The 18,268-nt window shown below is 43.9% G+C and overlaps 2 protein-coding genes and 1 long non-coding RNA gene across 3 annotated transcripts in view; 1 reads left to right on the top strand and 2 right to left on the bottom strand.

Annotated features, from left to right (window-relative positions):
• The first annotated feature begins 1,685 nt into the window (after positions 1–1,685).
• ippk (inositol 1,3,4,5,6-pentakisphosphate 2-kinase) lies at positions 1,686–12,659 on the top strand. Its single transcript, XM_079341509.1, has 14 exons — positions 1,686–1,939; positions 4,698–4,757; positions 6,669–6,764; positions 7,569–7,635; positions 8,414–8,532; positions 8,882–8,971; positions 9,321–9,379; positions 9,525–9,597; positions 10,580–10,732; positions 10,816–10,936; positions 11,062–11,197; positions 11,279–11,381; positions 11,495–11,586; positions 11,715–12,659. The coding sequence occupies exons 1-14, from the start codon at positions 1,859–1,861 to the stop codon at positions 11,947–11,949; spliced, it is 1,485 nt and encodes a 494-aa protein (XP_079197635.1). The 5' UTR covers positions 1,686–1,858; the 3' UTR covers positions 11,950–12,659.
• Positions 12,115–13,900, bottom strand: LOC306822454. The gene is made up of 2 exons (XR_013778886.1): positions 12,750–13,900; positions 12,115–12,681 (listed from the first exon to the last, which is right to left on the bottom strand). It is a non-coding gene; the product is annotated as an uncharacterized lncRNA (long non-coding RNA).
• A 631-nt stretch (positions 13,901–14,531) lies between these two features.
• cenpp (centromere protein P) overlaps positions 14,532–18,268 on the bottom strand; it is a 73,778-nt gene continuing 70,041 nt past the window's right edge. Inside the window, exons 7-10 of the mRNA XM_079341512.1 lie at positions 15,987–16,066; positions 15,795–15,886; positions 15,565–15,667; positions 14,532–15,182 (exon numbers count right to left, since the gene is read on the bottom strand). Coding sequence (XP_079197638.1) covers positions 15,014–15,182; positions 15,565–15,667; positions 15,795–15,886; positions 15,987–16,066 — 444 coding nt within the window. The 3' untranslated portion in view covers positions 14,532–15,013. The remainder of the gene's footprint in view (positions 15,183–15,564; positions 15,668–15,794; positions 15,887–15,986; positions 16,067–18,268) is intronic.

The raw sequence follows: 18,268 nt of genomic DNA, 5'->3' as shown, positions 1-18,268 counted from the left end.
CTTTTTGCTTGGATTCCTTTCTGCTTTTTTTTTTTTTCTGACGTTTTTAACAGAAAATAATAAATGAATAAATAATAACAAAGACCTTTTGATCAAACCAGTAAATTAAGCAAATCATCGCTGAGCTGCCATTAACATCCATGTAAAAGAAGTCATTTTCCAGTTAAGGTTCTTTTTTGGGCCATGAGCCTCGTTTTAACCAAAGACCCCCAGAACTAAAAAGTTCAGGGACTTTTCTCCATGGACCTAAAAGGTTCCTGTGACCCATTAGTCAACTGGTTTCCACTGCTGCCTGGAGTTCTGAGAAGTTTATGCAAGGTTGCTATGGCGACCACAGGCCACCCCCCCCCCAAACTGAGCCTTAAATGTTCTTAATTAATATGCTTTATATTTATTTAAGTGTTTATTTTATGTAAATTGTCAATAACTCATTCTTCTATTTAAACAGTAGCACAAACAGTGTCTCCGATGTTTGTTAAGTCCAAACTTTCTACACTGTTTACTGTTAGTGTTGGAGCTGTTTTCCAAACTGTTTACACAAAGCTGTTCTTTTCCTCTGCTGCTGAGGGATTATCTCTGCATGAATGAGACATTACTCATTCGTCACCTGATCTACTGTACGTTTCCACTTCTGGATCCCCTGCCTGGCGTCATTTGTCACGCTGTCAAAAGAACTTGATTTCCCCTCCTCCCTCCCCCCCCACATCCCTGTTCCACCTGTCTAAATACCTCTTCTGACCAATCACAGAGAAGTCGGCGAGGCATAAACCGGTAGCGCTTATTTAACTGGTTCATCAACCTGTCAATCAAACCAATTTATCAAGCTAGAGACAGTTAATCAAGACTAAACAGAAAATGCAGACAAATTAAAACAAAAGTTTTTGTATGATGTAAAGTGAGGAAATACTCAATTTATATTACATCATACTTTTCCAAATATTTATAAAAAAGTCCATTTAAAGAAACACACTCACCAAAACGGAGCGTTCTGAGAGAGCTGGTTTCCACAGGGTCACAGACATCCTCTGCTGCTTGATTCACGTTATATTTGGACCAAAGTGGATGAAAATGTATAAAAGGGGGATAATATTTGTCCTCTTCAGAGTTTTCTCAAAAATTACTTTTCTACGAAACTAATACTGTAAATGTTAAGAGAACAACCAGTACTAACACTAAATACAACCTGATTTTTAGAATTACGATATCCAATACTTGCAATATGACTGTGTTTCTTATTCTCATGATAATGTTCTTTTATTTGTTTTTATGCCTGCCCTTAATTCGTAAATGTATATATTTTTTATATTAGGCTGATTAATATAATACTATGATTTTACATTGTATTTAAACTTTTTTTTATAGTATAGAATGCCTTTATTTTTATTATACAATTGCACTACCAAATTATTTGGCTTAGTGCACACAGATAAAAAGATAAAACAACATAAGAAGAATTATATAAAAAGTAACTAATCACACATATTTATGTTATATTATACATATGATAAATATTTACCAATTTCCAACACCTTCTATATAATAAATGATATACTCTAATAAGAAGTGTGTTTAGGTTAAAATGTTTGTCTTATTTTACGATTTTGTCGAGTTATTTCACATTTTCTCCGAAATAACGGTTAAAAACTCGACCGTTTGTATCCACGTCATTGTGCTTTTACTTTGAAGTTGTAACGGAAGTAGTATTTCTGTTGGGTAACTTAGCAACAGGGGCCGGGCTGTAGTACTTCTTCTGAATAACAGTCAGTAGTAGCAGTCGGAGAGTACTTGTGTGTCACCGTGCTGTTCTGTCTGAACTTTCTGACCGTGTACGGGAGCTCACTTTTCCGCAGTCGGCGTCATGGAGCTGGACAAAATGGACGACAACGAGTGGAAGTATCACGGAGAGGGAAACAAGAGCCTGGTAGTGTCACACGTACAGGTGAGGATGCTAGGTGGCTAAGCTAATCCAATTTAAAGCAAGAAGGAGAGAAGAAGAAGAAAAAAAAAGCTTTAGGAGGACAGCCTGGTTCAAGCTTTTTTTTTTTGGGTCACGATTAAAAAAAATAATGTTTCAGCTCAGTGTTGTTGTCTCAGGGAAAAGTTCAAGTAATATTTTTTAAGACTTAAAAGTGATACGTCAACTCGGAAGATTTTCCATTTATCATCTCCACACTCAGTCTGTGTTTGCTAGCTCGGCTAAGCTAATCTCAGTGATTTCTTTAAGAGTGTTGAACAGGGCGACATCGTTTTAAAAACACCACAAAATGAGTTAAAGTTACACATATATTCATGACCAATCAAAGTGACGGGTTGTCTCATGTGTGGGAAGTGGTGTTTGTTTGTTTTTTTCTATAAATGTTGGATCCTAACCGGCTTATTGTGAGCTAGTTTAGCTGCTAGCAGACTTTTCATCCATCTGCTGGTTGAAGAAGAGACCAGGAACTGAAACTCTTCAGCGCCTAACGGGACCTGCATGTGGGCCGAGCTCTCTGCAGGACAGAATCAGGGTGGTCTGATAATGATTATTATTATTATTATACAGTCTTTGACTTCTCCTGAGGGATGGACAGAGCAGCGACGAGGTCTCTAATCAACTCAGTAACTTTCTTATTTCAGTGTGGTTTTTAGACTGTTTCCTTTCTCATAGAGAAGTCAGGACAGGACACACATTAGTGTTAGATGATGTGATGATACAGTGAAGATCTTCTGTTACTCATAACTAATATCTTTTTTAAAATCCTTCAACACAAGTGTCTACTCTGAATTCAAAGCTGTGACATATAATTAGTTGATGATAAACCTCAGTAGTCAGCTCAAGACTTATTTTAGTTCTTTACAGTTAAATATTACAACTATATTCAATTTAAAAAAACTTTATTTGTCCCCGGGGGCAATTCAACGACAGTGCAGCTATACTAATAGTTGTAAGTACAGAGTTAAAAATAAAAAATTACAAAGTTAAATACAAATATATCGAGCACCATTAGACAATATCAATATGTTTCCTGACATTTTGTTAGAAATCAATCAAACTTTATTTGTATAGCACTTTTCATGCAAGGTTGCATCACAAAGTGCTTCAGATCATATTAAATCAGACAGAAAAAACACAACTCCACCCCCCCAAAAAAAAAAAAAAAATTAAAAAAGAAGGTAAAATCAGATTAAAAGCTCACACTTTATTTTTAATCCTGTTTCAGATCGCTTCTATAGCATTTCACTAATAATTCTTGTATAAACTAATGACTTGTTCATTGTGTTAATGGTCCTTTTTTAAAAGCCGTTTGCTATGATTGTGTATGTGCAGTGTTTTATCTTTATATGAATGTTTTAGCCTTGTATGTGGTGAAGGGAGTCTTGTTGCTCTGAGTCGCCCTTCGTGAAGCGAACATCTTAAATACCTCAAAACTAGTTCACGAGGGCAGATGGCAACACGCCCCAAAAAGTTCTGATACAACACGAGATGACGAACATGTACAAAACTAACGCTTGGATGTTATTACCCAACCCTGACCTGATGACACCCCCCCCCCCCCCGGAACAGGTGCAGGTGCGATTACGTCAGAGAGGAATGAGGGAAGAGAGTGTTAAAGCTGTGAAAGATAATTGACGGAAGGATGGTAATCATTTGCATTTTTCAAATAATCAGATGACCATCTGTGTGGAGGGCGTTTTTATTTAGTGTCTGATTTAAGAATTGTTCTTTAGTAAATATGACCGTGTTTTCTATTCTGTTCGTTTGCTCTTCATCTCCATCCATCCTGAAAAGTATTTTCTTTCACTTCAGCCACCTGCTGCCAGGAGTTTTAAAATAAATAGTAAACTAGAGAACGTGGAGCATTTTAATCTCCAAACAGAACAAATGCATAAAACAGGAAAAAGGTTGACAGCAGATCAGCAGGGTGTGAGGAGAAGATCCTTTCGTAAAGGAAGAGTCATCGAGTTAAAAGACCCTGAAACAGAAGGTGACACAGGAGGTCATTTTCAGCGTCTGAGGTCCAAATCCTGGATGAATTAATCCCGTCCCATCCTGTTATCACATCTCAACCATGCAGCTCGACAGGAAACAGAGAAAAAAGATTAACAAGCACTTTGTCCAAATTAAAGCAAAACTGCTCATTTATACGGAATCTGACATTTTCATTTGATTCATATCCCGTCTTCATGCACAAACACAACGAGGTCTCGCGTCACTCTAGGAATCCTCACGTAAATAGTTTGCGGCACAAAGTCAGACGAATATAAATCTGCTCCACCTGACTTCACTGCATGTTGTCTTAACTTTCTGCAGAACCTGATTTTTCCCTCCTCATATCTTCTCTGTCATCAAACTGTGATGTGTTTGGATTCTGTGTAATAATCACACCCAAAGTCTTTTGTTGATATTTTCTCACGGTTAATATCCGGTGATTTGCGTTGGAATGTACTTTAAACAATCAGAGACTCTTGTCCCAACTCGCACTTTGACGCAAATGCTCGGAGGCTAACAATGCTAGCTCGGGGCTTGAGAGCCTATAAATTCTTTTCCCTGATCCACCCAAAACTTCCAAGAATGAACTCCGTGTTCCTCCGTGTTGCACTGTGGGAAATCTGTGCCGGTACATAAATGCATCTCAGGAATCTCTTGGAGATGTTCTCGGTCCGTGTGTTTGGAAAAACAGCCCCTCCTCACTGAGCTTTCTCTTCTGTGCCCGCAGCTTTCCAGAGTCCTGCGCCTGCTCAAGTATCCTGCTGAGGACTCTGAAAACCCCCCGCAGGTAACTATCAGTGTCTGTGTCTGCAACCTAAGCAGGGTCCGTCATGTGGCAAGATTTAAGAAAGCAATGTGCACAAACTTAAGCCACAGATTGAATCACTTCCCCCCTTTTATTTTAGGATCCGTCCCGATATCGTCATCAGAATCGATTTTTATCCTTGAGTACATTTACGAAGAAATTTGTCCTGGTGTTTATGTAAAACAGTTAACATGCTAAATAAGGCTAAAATAACAAATACTTACATAAAATCAAATATAATGAGTGAATGTGAAATATGAAGAATAATAAAAAAACTCAATATGTACAAAGATTTTGCGAGTAACGTGGTTCAGTGTTCTTCTCCTTTGAATCCAAAGTTGGTGCGACAGTGTTGGACTTGACATTGTGTAACGAGAGAGGCATGACATGCTAACAGTTACACACACACACACACAAGCTCTGACACACACACACACACGCGGCCCTCCTGTCGCTGACATTTACAGTGGCGTCGTTCGTCTCCTTACACATCTGTCAGTACGTCTGCTGGCGGCTCACCGATGAGTGACTTTGTCTCACCATTACGCCTCCCTGACATTTAGATCTACGGTGAAGCATGAAGCGCCGTGCGATGTTAAACCTTACACAGACTCTGGCTCATACAGACGATTAAACGCAACATGCAAAAGAACAAGAAAAAAACACTTTAGATGACGGGATTAACTAACACTTCTCTTTTTTCGTCGGGTTGATTGAATTCGTTCTCTGACAGGAAAATGAGCTCAGTGATCTTTTAAAGAGGCGGCTACTAAATCCACACAGTGACACGTCCCTCTCTAAGTCAAACATGACATTTGAACTTAAAACCAAACTCGCACAGCTGCAAGAAAGTTCCCATGCTGCACCTGAAGACACACACACACGCACACACGCACACACACACACACGCACAGGTGTTTAACTGGTTTTATAATGCAGTCCTGTCTGCAGGGCTGTACGCTGTGAGAGTTTCGGTGACTGTCACGCTGATGAAGACTTATTGAGAGGAGGATGAAGAGTAGGTGATGCTCAATCAGAAAGCGTACGTTCACCTTCAGGCTAGACGCTCGGAGGCCGGAGTCGTGTTTGAACACAGCAGCACCGAGCTGCGTTCAGTCACAGCTCTGTTTACTGTCACTGCAGCAGCAGCAGCTGATCTCCTGAAGGTCACGTTAAAGGCTCCTGTCACACTCGCTGCTCCACATGTAAACACAGCATGCAAAGTGTCGCATCGCCCCAAACTGAAATTCAAATGTACTCCGCATCAGCTGCTTTCCCTCTGCACGAGATGTGTGTGTGTGTGCAGATGCAGCAGAGTAAACAGGAAGCAGGAAAAATAACAACAAATGTTTTTATTTTAATTTAACTGAAGGAAAACAATCATTAAATGTGATATTTAGTGAAACAGGGAGAAAGGATGAAGCTCATTGTTGGTCCTGACAGACAATCCACTAAAGTTTATAACAGTAACGTGAACATGGAGGAAGACGCTCCAAACACGACGAGAGAAGACCTTCAATGTAATGAACCACATAAAGCAGGAAGGTGCCGCTTATTACTCTAATATTACAGGCTGAACTGGGGTTTCTGCAAGATGGTTTCCATGGTAACTGTTAGCACTAACCAAGTGCAACACAAGGAAGTTTTCTTCCTACAGGAACCCAGAAAGGACAAAAAGATGTGGAGCTTGGAAACACTGTGTTCATGTCAGAAGAGGACGTCTGATTCCAAACGGTTCTAGAAGAGTGGCGAGCGTTTTTCTCCAGGGCCCTGACCTCTTTGCTTTCTCTCTGTGCTTGTGGACACACGACTTCTAACCTGTATGTCAACGTTTGAACCTGCTCGACCTGTAGGCCCGTCCTCTAAGCGTGTTTACCTGTGTTTGTCCGGCAGACGGTGGAGCAGGCGTTCAGGCAGATTCAGAACATCGTGGACTTCAGCTCCAACGTGATGAGCAGCCTGCTGGGAGAAAACTTCATCCACAGCGGGGTGAGACGCTGCCACACACACACACACACACACACACACACACACACACACACACACACACAATAGTGAGTGTGTGTGTGTGAGTCAGAGGCACCAGGAGCATGTCTGTCATTGTCATCGCGGGGCGTTAAGGCGTGTCCCCTCGATGAGGAAACACAACTCTCCCTTTATCTGCTGGGACACGGAGCAGCAGTTTCTTCACGTTCATGACGATGACACACGTGGTGTCGGACAAAGACTCGCTCAGTGACGTGGCTGACGAGTCCTTGTGTTTCTAGATGACACACAAACACAGTGCAGTAGAGACTTTGTTTTAAAAAAAGCTACGGTTCTTTTAGATTTAATCCATCAAACATTCATGAAGAAGAGCGTCAAAAGCTGCTGGTAGATTTTAAAGATAAATCCCCGATGACTTGGACCGACCTGTGTGAGGATGTAGAGTTATTTTCCCCTCGTGTTCAGACACCTGGTTCAGTGTTTTTTTTATTGTGGTTGAGACTCCTCTGGGTGATAAACCAGTTTTCCCAGCAGCAGCATTTCCAGCTGAACAAAGAGCTGCAGTGTGTGAAGTCTGGAGGCTTTCAGCACATGAGCGGCTCGCTCCTGATCAGATGGGACCTAATTTTAGATTAACCTTTAAATCTTTACAACGTTTCAAAAACTTCACCAGAGTTCCCAGCGTGCGTGCGTGCGTGCGTGTGTGTCTGTCTCAGTCAGTCAGTCAGTCACAGGGAGCAGCAGAAAGTACGTCCGGTTCTTTAAACTGGAATAAATCACTGTTTTTATTTTTTATTTTCTGAACAGGAAGTAGTCAAACTGCCGCTGGAGTTTGTTCGACAGCTGTCCATCAAGGTTCAACATCAGAGACCAGGTACATCGTTTATCACTTCTTCAATCTGTTCCACGATGAATTTACATCCTGCTCGTGTTGTTCCAGCAGAACTCGGCTTAACGTCGGGGTCCAAACGTAGCTCACCTTGTTCGTACGTTTCCAAAACAAACACGAGTTATAATGTTCACAGTGAAGATTAAAAGATGAAGACAGCTCGTCTTCTTCTTCTTCTGGCAGCCAGGAAGGATTTGAGACTATTTACAGTGAAACCATGAAAATGTTTGTTTGCAGTCTGAGGCCCGTCGTGGTGTTTAAAGGTCAAAACAACAACAGACTTCATGCTTATGTTGAGCTGCAGGACTGAATAAAGTGATTTTATTGGATCAGAAGAAGATTATCATTAGAATTATTAATATGAGGAGCTTAAATGTTCAAACGTGAGGGTCGAAGGGGTTTTGTGAGTTTTTTGGGCCTTTAGAAGAAAACAGGACTTTTTGTTCAAGGTGTCTTTTTGTTATCAGCATTTTCAGCTTCTTTTTTTTATTAAATTTTAACATATTCAGCTGAAAAGACTTAAAAAAGATTAATAAATCCAAAAAAGTCGAAGTCATGATGGAAAATAAGTTTGAGTGGCGTCTCTGTCAGATATCACACACAGATCACTTTGTGTGCAGAGGATGTTTGTCTTCTGATTGCACTGTACAAAGATGTACAATAAACACACACACACACACACACACACACACACACACACACACACACACACACACACACACACACACACACAGATAGTGTAAGTGTTGTTTGTGTTCATCAGCGTGGCGCTGTGATAAGGTGATGGACATCTACAGCGGCTGTGCTCTCTGTCTGCCCAACCTGACGTCTCCAATCCTCCACCAGCCCACACACACTCCTCCACTCTGCATCGAGATCAAGGTACACACACACACACACACACACACACACAGGCAGAGACACACACACACACACACACTCCTCCACTCTGCATCGAGATCAAGGTACACACACACACACACGCACGCACACACACACACACACAGACACACACACACACACACACACACACACAGACACACACAGGTGGAGACTCTTCGGTCACAGTTTGAGAAATGTTGAATCACGCTCCTCCAGACAAACGCAGCCAAACAACAGATCACGAGTGTGTGACTGTGTGTATGTGACTGTGTGTGTGTGTGTGTGTGACTGTGTGTGTGTGTGTTACTCAGCTGCTCTCTCTCTCTCTGTGTGTGTGTTGTGTTTTCAGCCTAAATGTGGCTTCCTGCCGTCCTCCAAACATGTCAGCAGAGACATCAAGACCAAAGTGTGTCGCTTCTGCATGCACCAACACTACAAGGTGAGTGAACCTGCACTGACCTACAGCGACCTTCAGGTTACACACCTACAGCGACCTTCAGGCTACACACCTACAGCAGCAGTAACTGCACCTTTTAATACATAGACCTCTATGGACACCACGACTACAAACGTCTGTCTCTTGGTGCTTCCACACTCGCAACACTAAACGTAACACTGATATGAAGGCAAACATGGTCATCACAGCGCTGTACAGCGACCTCTGGCCACGCCCCCCCCCCCCAGGAGACCCGTCCGACCAGCATTGTGTCCGGCTGTGAGCTGCACATGAAAAACCTGACGTAGCAGCCGTGTGTCTTCATCTTCTCTGTCTCTGTCCTCTTGTGCAGGTGGCCAACGGGAAGTGGAAGAGACGCAACCTGTACTGTCCCCTCGACCTGTTCTCAGGGTGAGAGACGGATCTTTACATGAACCTTTAGAACGTGTCTGTGAGCTGTGAGAACACGGTTCAGGATGAAACGCTCTCGTTGAGACGCTCTTTATAACACTGCTTCTTCGTTGAACACGACGTTCTCTGCTCTCTCATCGTTTAGGAACAGACAGAGGATGAACTTCACCATCAGACACCTGATAGAAGAACCTCAGAACAACTTCAAGATCTTTAAGGTGAGTCACAAAACTCAACAAGCTCCATCGTTTGAACTTTTCTTAATGATAGATAGATAGATAGATAGATAGATAGATAGATACTTTATTGATCCCGAGGGAAATTCAAGGCATCCAGTAGCAGTATACAGACAGGCAGGACACAAGACATTAGTTACAATACACACCCGCTGTCCCCCCTCCCCTCTGTATACAATAATCCCCAAACAAGATTTAGCAGCCCCTATGTGACTAAGAGTAAAGGTTAAACCTGTGCAGTTAGCATTAGCATTAGACTTAAACTTATATAGCATAATGTACATAACCTGTGAGGAGAGAAAAACATGTGCTGGTTAAAAGAGACCTGTAAACAGTTAAAGAGCCTTAGAAACAAAGTGCTGACCTTCTAGAAACTACTTACATGTGCATGTACAGAGGTGTTTGAGGTAGTGCCAGAGGTGTGAGTACAGTCGTTAAACAGTCAATGCAGGAATGCAGATTGGGCCATTAAAGTGCTCAGCAACATAAAGGAGCAGTGATTAGCATCAAGTGTCCTTGATGTGGCCTTGAAGGAAAAAAGAAAAATCAGAATCTTTGCTTTAATTTGTTTTTACACCTTTTGATATCAATCAGTGATTTTCTTCCGTGGACAGAGGAGATCCAAAGCTTGAGACAAAACTTATCTCATTGATTCAGAGAGATCAGAGACATAACAGGAACTTCCTCCTCACTCACATCTTCAGCTGAAAGCTGCGAGGAGAAAAAGTCATCCAACATGAGGAGTCGCTGCTGTGATATTAATCGTGTCGGAGCTAAACGACCCCGTGTCATGAGCCGCCTGATGGGGGGGCGTTTTAGGACCGCGGGAACTTTTCCATATTTGTAAGAATCGTTGGAGCCTTCCAGGGCTGGATTCTGTTCGTACATGATGGAGTCAAAGTGCGGACAGGGTTTTAGAAACGTGACGTCTTTTCACCCTCTGCTGGTTTCCTGTGTGTCTCAGGGTGGTCAGTGTATCTACAGCAGTAAGGAGGGCAGTGACGACACCATGGACCTGAACTCGCTGCTCCATCAACTCAGACCGTACTTCGTCTACGGAAACAACAGAATCAACAGTCACATGACCAGCAAGGCCGTCCTCAACGACTTCATCCAGGTAGGAGCGCCGCACACAGAGGCGGGAGACGACCCGGCGCTTTTCTTTTCAGTCCCTTATCGAAATGTCTGCGTCTGTTTCAGGTTCTCGTGAACGCCCTGCTGAGCGGCGGAGGAGGTGACGGAGGAGTGGTGACGGACCGACGAGGAGAGGGGCGGAGCTTCTGTGAAGCCAGTCATTTTAGCAAGGAGAGGATTCGCCACGGTCAGAAGCTTTTATTTTACGTTTCTCTGCGTACAGTGATTTCACTGAGCTGGATGTAACATCAGATCCTGTCCTGGTCTCTGGATCTCTGACCTGAAGGTGTTTTGATTGACTCCCCCGTCCAGGCTCTCAGGGTTTACCCAGCGACAGCGTTTTATTCAGGATCCTTCAGACTCAGATGTTGGACACGTTGGACATCGAGGGACTTCACCCTCTGTACCGCAGAGTGGAGCAGCACCTGCAGGAGTTCCCCAAAGACAGGTGAGTTAGTCACCGCTGTGTATAAAACGTCTCCTCTCCCCCGAGCACGCCGGCCTCTGATCTTACCGTGTCTCCCATCAGGACTCGACTTCAGATCGACGGGCCGTACGACGAGGCGTTCCTGGAGAAGCTGCAGAAATGTCCCAACGAGGACGACGGCTCGGTGGAGTACGCTGCTGCCAAGGTCGGTCGACTCCACTTCTCCCGTTTAGTCACATCAGCAGCAGCTGGACGCTTCACGTCACGTCCTCCGTGTGAGGGGCGTCGGGGTTTCACCGTTGTGTGTTTTGACTTCAGGTGCATCAGTACCGCGTCTCCATGACGGCCAAGGACTGCTCCATCATGGTCGCCCTGGTGCCCAGCGGAGAGGAGGAGGAAGATGATGAAGGGTATTTTTTTTTTCCTTCTAGAAGACGTCTTCATTTGTCACTTGAATATGTAGTACCTGGTCGTGGTCAACAGGTGGCGCCAGATAACCGTTGGTACTCCCTCTCCTCTCCTCCTGCAGTCAGACGCATCTCAGGGACTTCATCTCCTCGAGAACTCCCGCCTTCTCCTACTCCGTCTCCATCTTGGATCTGGACCCGAAGCCTTTCGAGAGCATCCCCCGCCAGCTGCGCCTGGACCAGAAGATCGTCTCCTGCTACCTGAAGACCGGCGGCTCCTTACCGAGAGTCTCTCCGTCGCCGCTCCCCGCCATCTTCACTGCGGCGGAGCGGGAGGACTGCATGCTGCTGTTCCATCCCGTGTGAGCTGCCCGAGGACGGGCACGCCGCGCTGAAGCTTCTAGAATCCCCCTTAAACAGAGCTGTTCATCCAAAAACGTTCCCACAGCACTTTGTCTTCACTCCGCTCTTCAGCAGCGTAAACATCTCCAGGAAGTCGTTTCCAAGGCGATTTCCAGATTTTTCTGTTACTAATTTTTTATTTTTTTTTTGGTCTTCCTGTCAGGAAGTGAATCCCAGCGTCACGCCTCCGCTCTGTCCTGACTCATATTTATAAGAAGACTCACTTTGTTCTGCCCTCTAGTGGCAACATGTGGGATTGACCTCCTGATTGGTCGTTGGGCTCTGACGTACACATGATGTCATTTCCTGAATGTAGGCGGGGGGCAGGTGAACTATGTCCTCTCTGTAGCGTCACTATGGCAACAGGAACATTAGTTACCGTAGCTACAGAAACGAGAGGGAGCGCCGACATGGCAGCTCTGGAAGGACGACCTTGTGGATCCAGGACCCGGTTGTTTAAAAAAACAGGATCAGGGAACCGAACCCGTCGTCACATTTAAAACTCTTTAGAAATGTTGAACACGGCGTTTTACCTTTTTAGTGATGTTCGCTTAATCGCTCCGGCGCCGTCGCAGAACACTTCAAATAAAGGATTCGAGTCCTCGTCCGATTTTTAACCAAACAAGACGCTGCAGACGGGATAATTTAATCTCCAGACTGAATATGAAGCCAATGAAACAACAGAAATATATAAATCTGAAATGTGTTTTTAAATGTCGCCCCGATAAATCCAGATGGTCGCTTGTTAAAGTTTGTGACTGAACAAAGTCAGACGGGCCTGATCCTGAAGTTCAGATCTTTCTAACCCAGATAAAACCTTTTGAAGAACCGGGCCCTGGACGTCTCAGCGAACCTGTGACGCCAAAACCAACAGCCAAGTTTAATTTTTTATTTTTTTTTTCCGCCATCAGCATAAAGAAGTCGGCGTGTTGTCTCTATCAGGCGACGTGGATAAAGGTCAAATATCAGTGAGCGTTTGCTTTTAAGAGTCGGGAGGAAGTGGACGGGTCAGTTCACCTGAAGACGTCACGTTTTGGTGACATTTCTGCCTCCGTTTGAAGGAACGCGTGAACGCCCTCATGATTCAAATATATTTTATACGTCCTTCTTCAGGAGCGATAACACAGAAGAAATACTTTTATACAGATTCATATCATTATTCTCCTTTTTATTATACTTGGTGTAAACTGACCCTTCGGACTCTCGCAGCTCTTAAAGGTGTTTTTTTTTTTTTTCTCCTCCTGGACTGAAGCTCAGCCTGTGTTGGTCTAAAGCGAGCACAGTTAGCGAGTCCGTGTCGTTGGATAAAAGTGACACACGTGTAGAGTTTGTCTAACCGTCTAACCGGGCGACTCGTAGCTTCGTGCTTCTAAAACACAAATTCATTCTTTGACTCAGCGGGCTGCAAACTGTGTTTTTGTGCTCGCACTAAACAGATTCACTAAACAGAAGACTAACGTGGTCGCACGACAGCAGAGCAGGAAGCAGGAAGCAAAGGCTGCTGGGTAACAAGTCAGGAAGGCTGTGCTTTGTGCTGCTGCTTCTTTGTGCCAAAAGTGGCTTGTTGTGTGTGTGTGTGCGTGTGTGTGTGTGTGTCCGTCCATGTGCCTAAATGTTCTGGTGGGACTGGAGGGGACGGTGTGTGTTACAGACTGAACCTCAAACTCCAGAAGACCCGAAGCCCGGCCCGGCTCGGCTCGGCCGTCTGATGTTTGACAAACGATGTGTTCAGGAGCGCTGGGAGGTTTTAGTTTTCTTTTTGAAGACGATGCGTTTACATGAAACCGTCAGCAGAAGAGTTTTGAACGAGCTCGGGTCTTTTTTATCTCCAGGTCCCAGTTGTTCAAAAGTCAGATCAGACTGAATCCAGTCTTGACGGATGACCCGGTTTACGTCTAGAACCTCCAGCGAGGATCCGGATAACTGATGTCAAAGATCTGGATTATCTCGATCCCAGGAACTCGTTCTCTGAAGTGGAAATGAAGGATTCGCTTGACAGTATTTCAACAACGAGCTGTTGATTAAAGACAGAATATTTAAAGTGCTTTCTTTGAGCGTTACACAGATCCTGGAGAGTCCAGATCAGTCGGATCCTGGAGAGTCCAGATCAGTCGGATCCTGGAGAGTCCAGATCAGTCGGATCCAGATAAACAGCTTTTGAACAGCGGGGTCGTGGTAAAGCAGCGGCACTCACAGATGAACTGGTAACTCTTGATTTTTAGTTCCCGTTCACGGCGTCCACTCTCCGTCGGCCAATGAAACGTCTGAAATAATAATAATAAAAACAAAAACACTACGAGACTGAAACTCGGCTCTAATCTCACGCCGATGACGGCGCTCCACGCCGGCTGCGTCACTCGTCATCGTGAGCTCAGAGGCGAGGTGCCGTCTGTTTCCCGTTTGAACACCGACGCTAAAAATGATCTTTTCAATTCTTCTGTGACGGAGAAACGAGCGGAGAGTCGATCGCTCTGACCGACAGCAGAGGCTCATGGGAGAGTGAGGCAGTCAAACATGTGACTGAACGTTACGAGTTCAGAAACGTCTGATCAGCTGACACCTTTTTTTTTTTTAACCCGTGCACTAAACTAAGAGTTGAATTAGACCGTTTCATGGTAACGCTGAGTTCTTTAAAAGTCGGCGTCTTTATCGTCCGTCTGGATGAAACATCTTCTGCATCATGTCAGGATTTTAAAAAACCTTTTTCCCCCCCTAAACTTTAACTGACTCCAACAAAGACCAGAGTCACATGTTGCCATTAATGTTGACACGCTTTAAATCACCAGTCGAGACGTGCCGAGTCATGGAAAGTGATAAACCTTCAGACGAGCTTAAAAGCGTTTCTGTATTTCGGAGGTTTTGTAAAAACATTCGGGGAGGTCGGAGTACAGATTTATTTTTCATCCAGATGAACGCGGATCTTTCCGGAGGAGTGTCGGAGCCACACGAAGGATCTCTAAACGTGGTCCCTGATACTCTGAGCTCCAGCGTAGAACATCTTGTGCACATGTGAAATATTTGAGGGATTTTAAAGCAGTTTGAAGTTGACCACGTGAAACGACAGCGGTACCAGCTGTGTGATCTGAAGACTCAGTCCTGACCTCTGACCTCTGACCTCTGACCCGACCGACTGACTGAAGCTCCGGCACATGAACTGGAGTCTGACTGGTCGGTTGCCTCGCTGCCTGAGCGTCGCCCTGCAGAAACATCACAGCACTGTGATACATTCAGACTTCTGATGACCACGTGTGTGTGTGTGTGTGTGTGTGTGTGTGTAAATATCTGAAAGAAGAAAAATATTTGAAGATACAAAGGCGACACAGCTGTCTTGCATTTTGTATTTAAATTATTTATTTTTGTAGATTTTGACCGACGAGCTGCGGTGTTACAAACGTCACAGACTGCTCTTTATATTGAATAAACATTTCTAAGAGACTAAAAAAAAAAAAAAGTGTGTTTCCTGATTTGTGTTTATTTTACATCAGCTCATTCTACATGTTCATAATGAGACATTCAGTGATGAAGATAACAGATATATATTTAGAGGTGACTCATGACTCCTGTGAAAGGCTGACGGACCTGATCACGGACTCCACGGCTGCTTCTGGTCCCAGAATCCTCAGCAGACTTTGAAAGGCCCCTGCAGCGCCCCCTAGAGACTGAGAGGGAAACAGCTGCAGCGCTGCAGAGAGAGAGAGAGAGAGAGGAATAAAACACACTTCATCAGATGAGCAGTTTAAAGTGTAAAAACAATCTGTGTGTGCAAAGAAACACAGTGAGGGGTTTAATGTGGGAGTGGGACATCTCACCTTCTTGAGGGATCTTTGTCAGCAGGTCGACCTTTGGAGTCACTTCACCCTCACAGGACACCTCGACTGACCAATGAACGAACAACACACAGCTACAAAAAAAACAACACACACACACACACTCACATGAAGAGGATGAAAGAGACACCGAAGGTCATCAGAGGTCATTCTGTAACGACGGGGTGTATTTACCCAGGAAGCTGTGGGTGATTCAGGGTCATGACCTCTGACCTGCTGCCTCCAGGAAATGAGACGACAGACGGATACTTCTCCTGCAGAGACACAAACGGAGAGACGACACAGAGTTACGTTTAGTGGTTATGGTCAGTCGGAGATTTCATCTCAGTGTCGAGTCGCCTGTTCAACTCAAATAACTCATGAAAAAAAACAAGCTTTACTTCTTCATATCTTTAATAATGAAATATGATCCTTAGGTTTTAAACAACACACTGGACCTCTACACTCTCAGGTTGTCGTCGATTGAAGGAAAATGAGCAGAGAAAGAAATTTTGTGAAATTATGTATTTTTAAAAAAAAAGTCTAACTTGGCCACTGGGGGGCAGCACAACCTCTTAATAACCAAAACAACTGAGGCTTCAAGTACATGAGTTTGTACATGAAGAAACCACACAGGACTGTAATGAGAAGGCCTGAATACTTTGACGATGAGGACGTGTTTACGGCTGAAGTGTTGAGAAATGAGAGAAAGCTGCTTTCGGGGACGAGTGGAAACTCTCTCCTCGTTTCTGATTGAGAAAAAGCAGCAACAATGTGTGAACTTTGTGACCCGCGGCCATGTTTTAAAAAGGAAGGGATCTTTAAGTTTAAAGACTTCAAGTCTCAAATGAACAGTCCAAGTGAGACCGTTACATGAAATGACATTTTCTTATGATTTAGCTTAACACCACTTGTCTACTTATCTATGGGGATTCAGCTCAGGAGTCCAAAGACCTGGATTTGAGTGTGAAACGAGTCCTAAAAAGTTAAATGCTGAGTCAAATCCACACACAGCTAGTCGGGCTGTTGTCAATGTTTTCAGTCATCAGGGTGTGTCCGACAGGTGAGGAGTGATTCAGCTGGGAGGTATTTGCAGTTTTGTGTGTGTGTGTGTGTGTGTGTCTGTGTGTGATCTGTAATCAAAGCGTGAGCTGAATTCATCCGAAGAATTCTTCTTCTTCTTGCTTGTTTGTCAGTGTTTTGTATTTCTTCTCCAGAAGCCAAATTCATTTCAGCACGACGAAACCCGACAAAAAATGATCCTCAGATATGAATGGAATCAACAAATCGGAGCAGGTCTTCTCATGAGCTGTAAATTAAATGTACACGGATGATAAAATGAACTCTGCCTGTTGGTACATGAGGAGGAAGAGGAGGAGGAGGAGGAGGAGTCACTCAGAATGCAGACAAGCTGAGACAGAATAAATGAAACATTAAAAGCATCAGTTTTAAATGAACGTGCGGAGTCATGTTTCTTCTACTCATTGGTGTATCAGGAGGAAATACTTCCCGCATGTTTATTTGTTACACACTGGAGTAAACATCTCCACGTGTAAAAACTCAGACTGTCAGGTGTGTGCACTGAGAGTGAAGAGTTTCTGAACTACACGCACCACAAATCCTGTTTCTAATCATCATCAGCTCCACTGTTTACAACAGATGCAGCCTCGTGTTTACACGCACCTACACAGTTAATTAGAGCAGCACAATGAGAGGAAAAACAACGCGCGCTGGTGCTAATTTAAAATGACTCATTCAGCAGTGTTTAGGTTTAGACGTCCCTTTACATTATTTCTGTAACCAGAGAGGACGTGCTGTGACTGTGTTTCTCATTCAGGTGAGTTTGGGAGAGGGTACGAGTCGTTGATTGGCCATCATTGAATGTTTGAGAGGTGATAAGACACAGCTAATTCTTTAAAGGCTTGAAACAGGACGGTGTATACAGAGGAAATGATGAGGAGACGTTTATTTATTAACTATATTTATTAACTTTATTAATCCAGTGTTGTGTTTAATTAGTGTTCCGTCATTGACTCAACTCTGGAAACACTGTTGGAAACAGGACAGTAAAGATCCCATAACAAAGGGAATACTTAAATATACTTAATTTACGGACAGAGTCCAGGGAACTTTCCCGCCGCTGCTCTCGTCTCCGACACGCGCTAACTGTTCATGAGGTGCTGACGTCATCGACATGCGTAAGGAGCGTGATCAGTTAACGTGAACATCGCGAAGCAGGTGAATATTGAGCACGTGGACACAGGGAAGTGAAACAGCACGCAGGTATAAGAAGTATACCCTCTTATTTTTCTCTCCATATAGTATATTCCCACTCCCGACAGTATTCATTCACTTTGGAGCTGAATTTATTTTCATAGGATGGTGACGCGATAACCGTCGCTACTCCGTCTCTGATTGGCTAGTTTGCTCTTTGGCCGTTTGGGTTTAAATGAGCCGTTATTATCCCTTTATTTATA

The sequence above is a fragment of the Symphodus melops genome (assembly GCF_947650265.1).
Source record: "Symphodus melops genome assembly, chromosome: 4".
Taxonomy (NCBI): Eukaryota; Metazoa; Chordata; class Actinopteri; order Labriformes; family Labridae; genus Symphodus; species Symphodus melops.
This window is presented reverse-complemented; position numbering and strand designations above follow the sequence as displayed.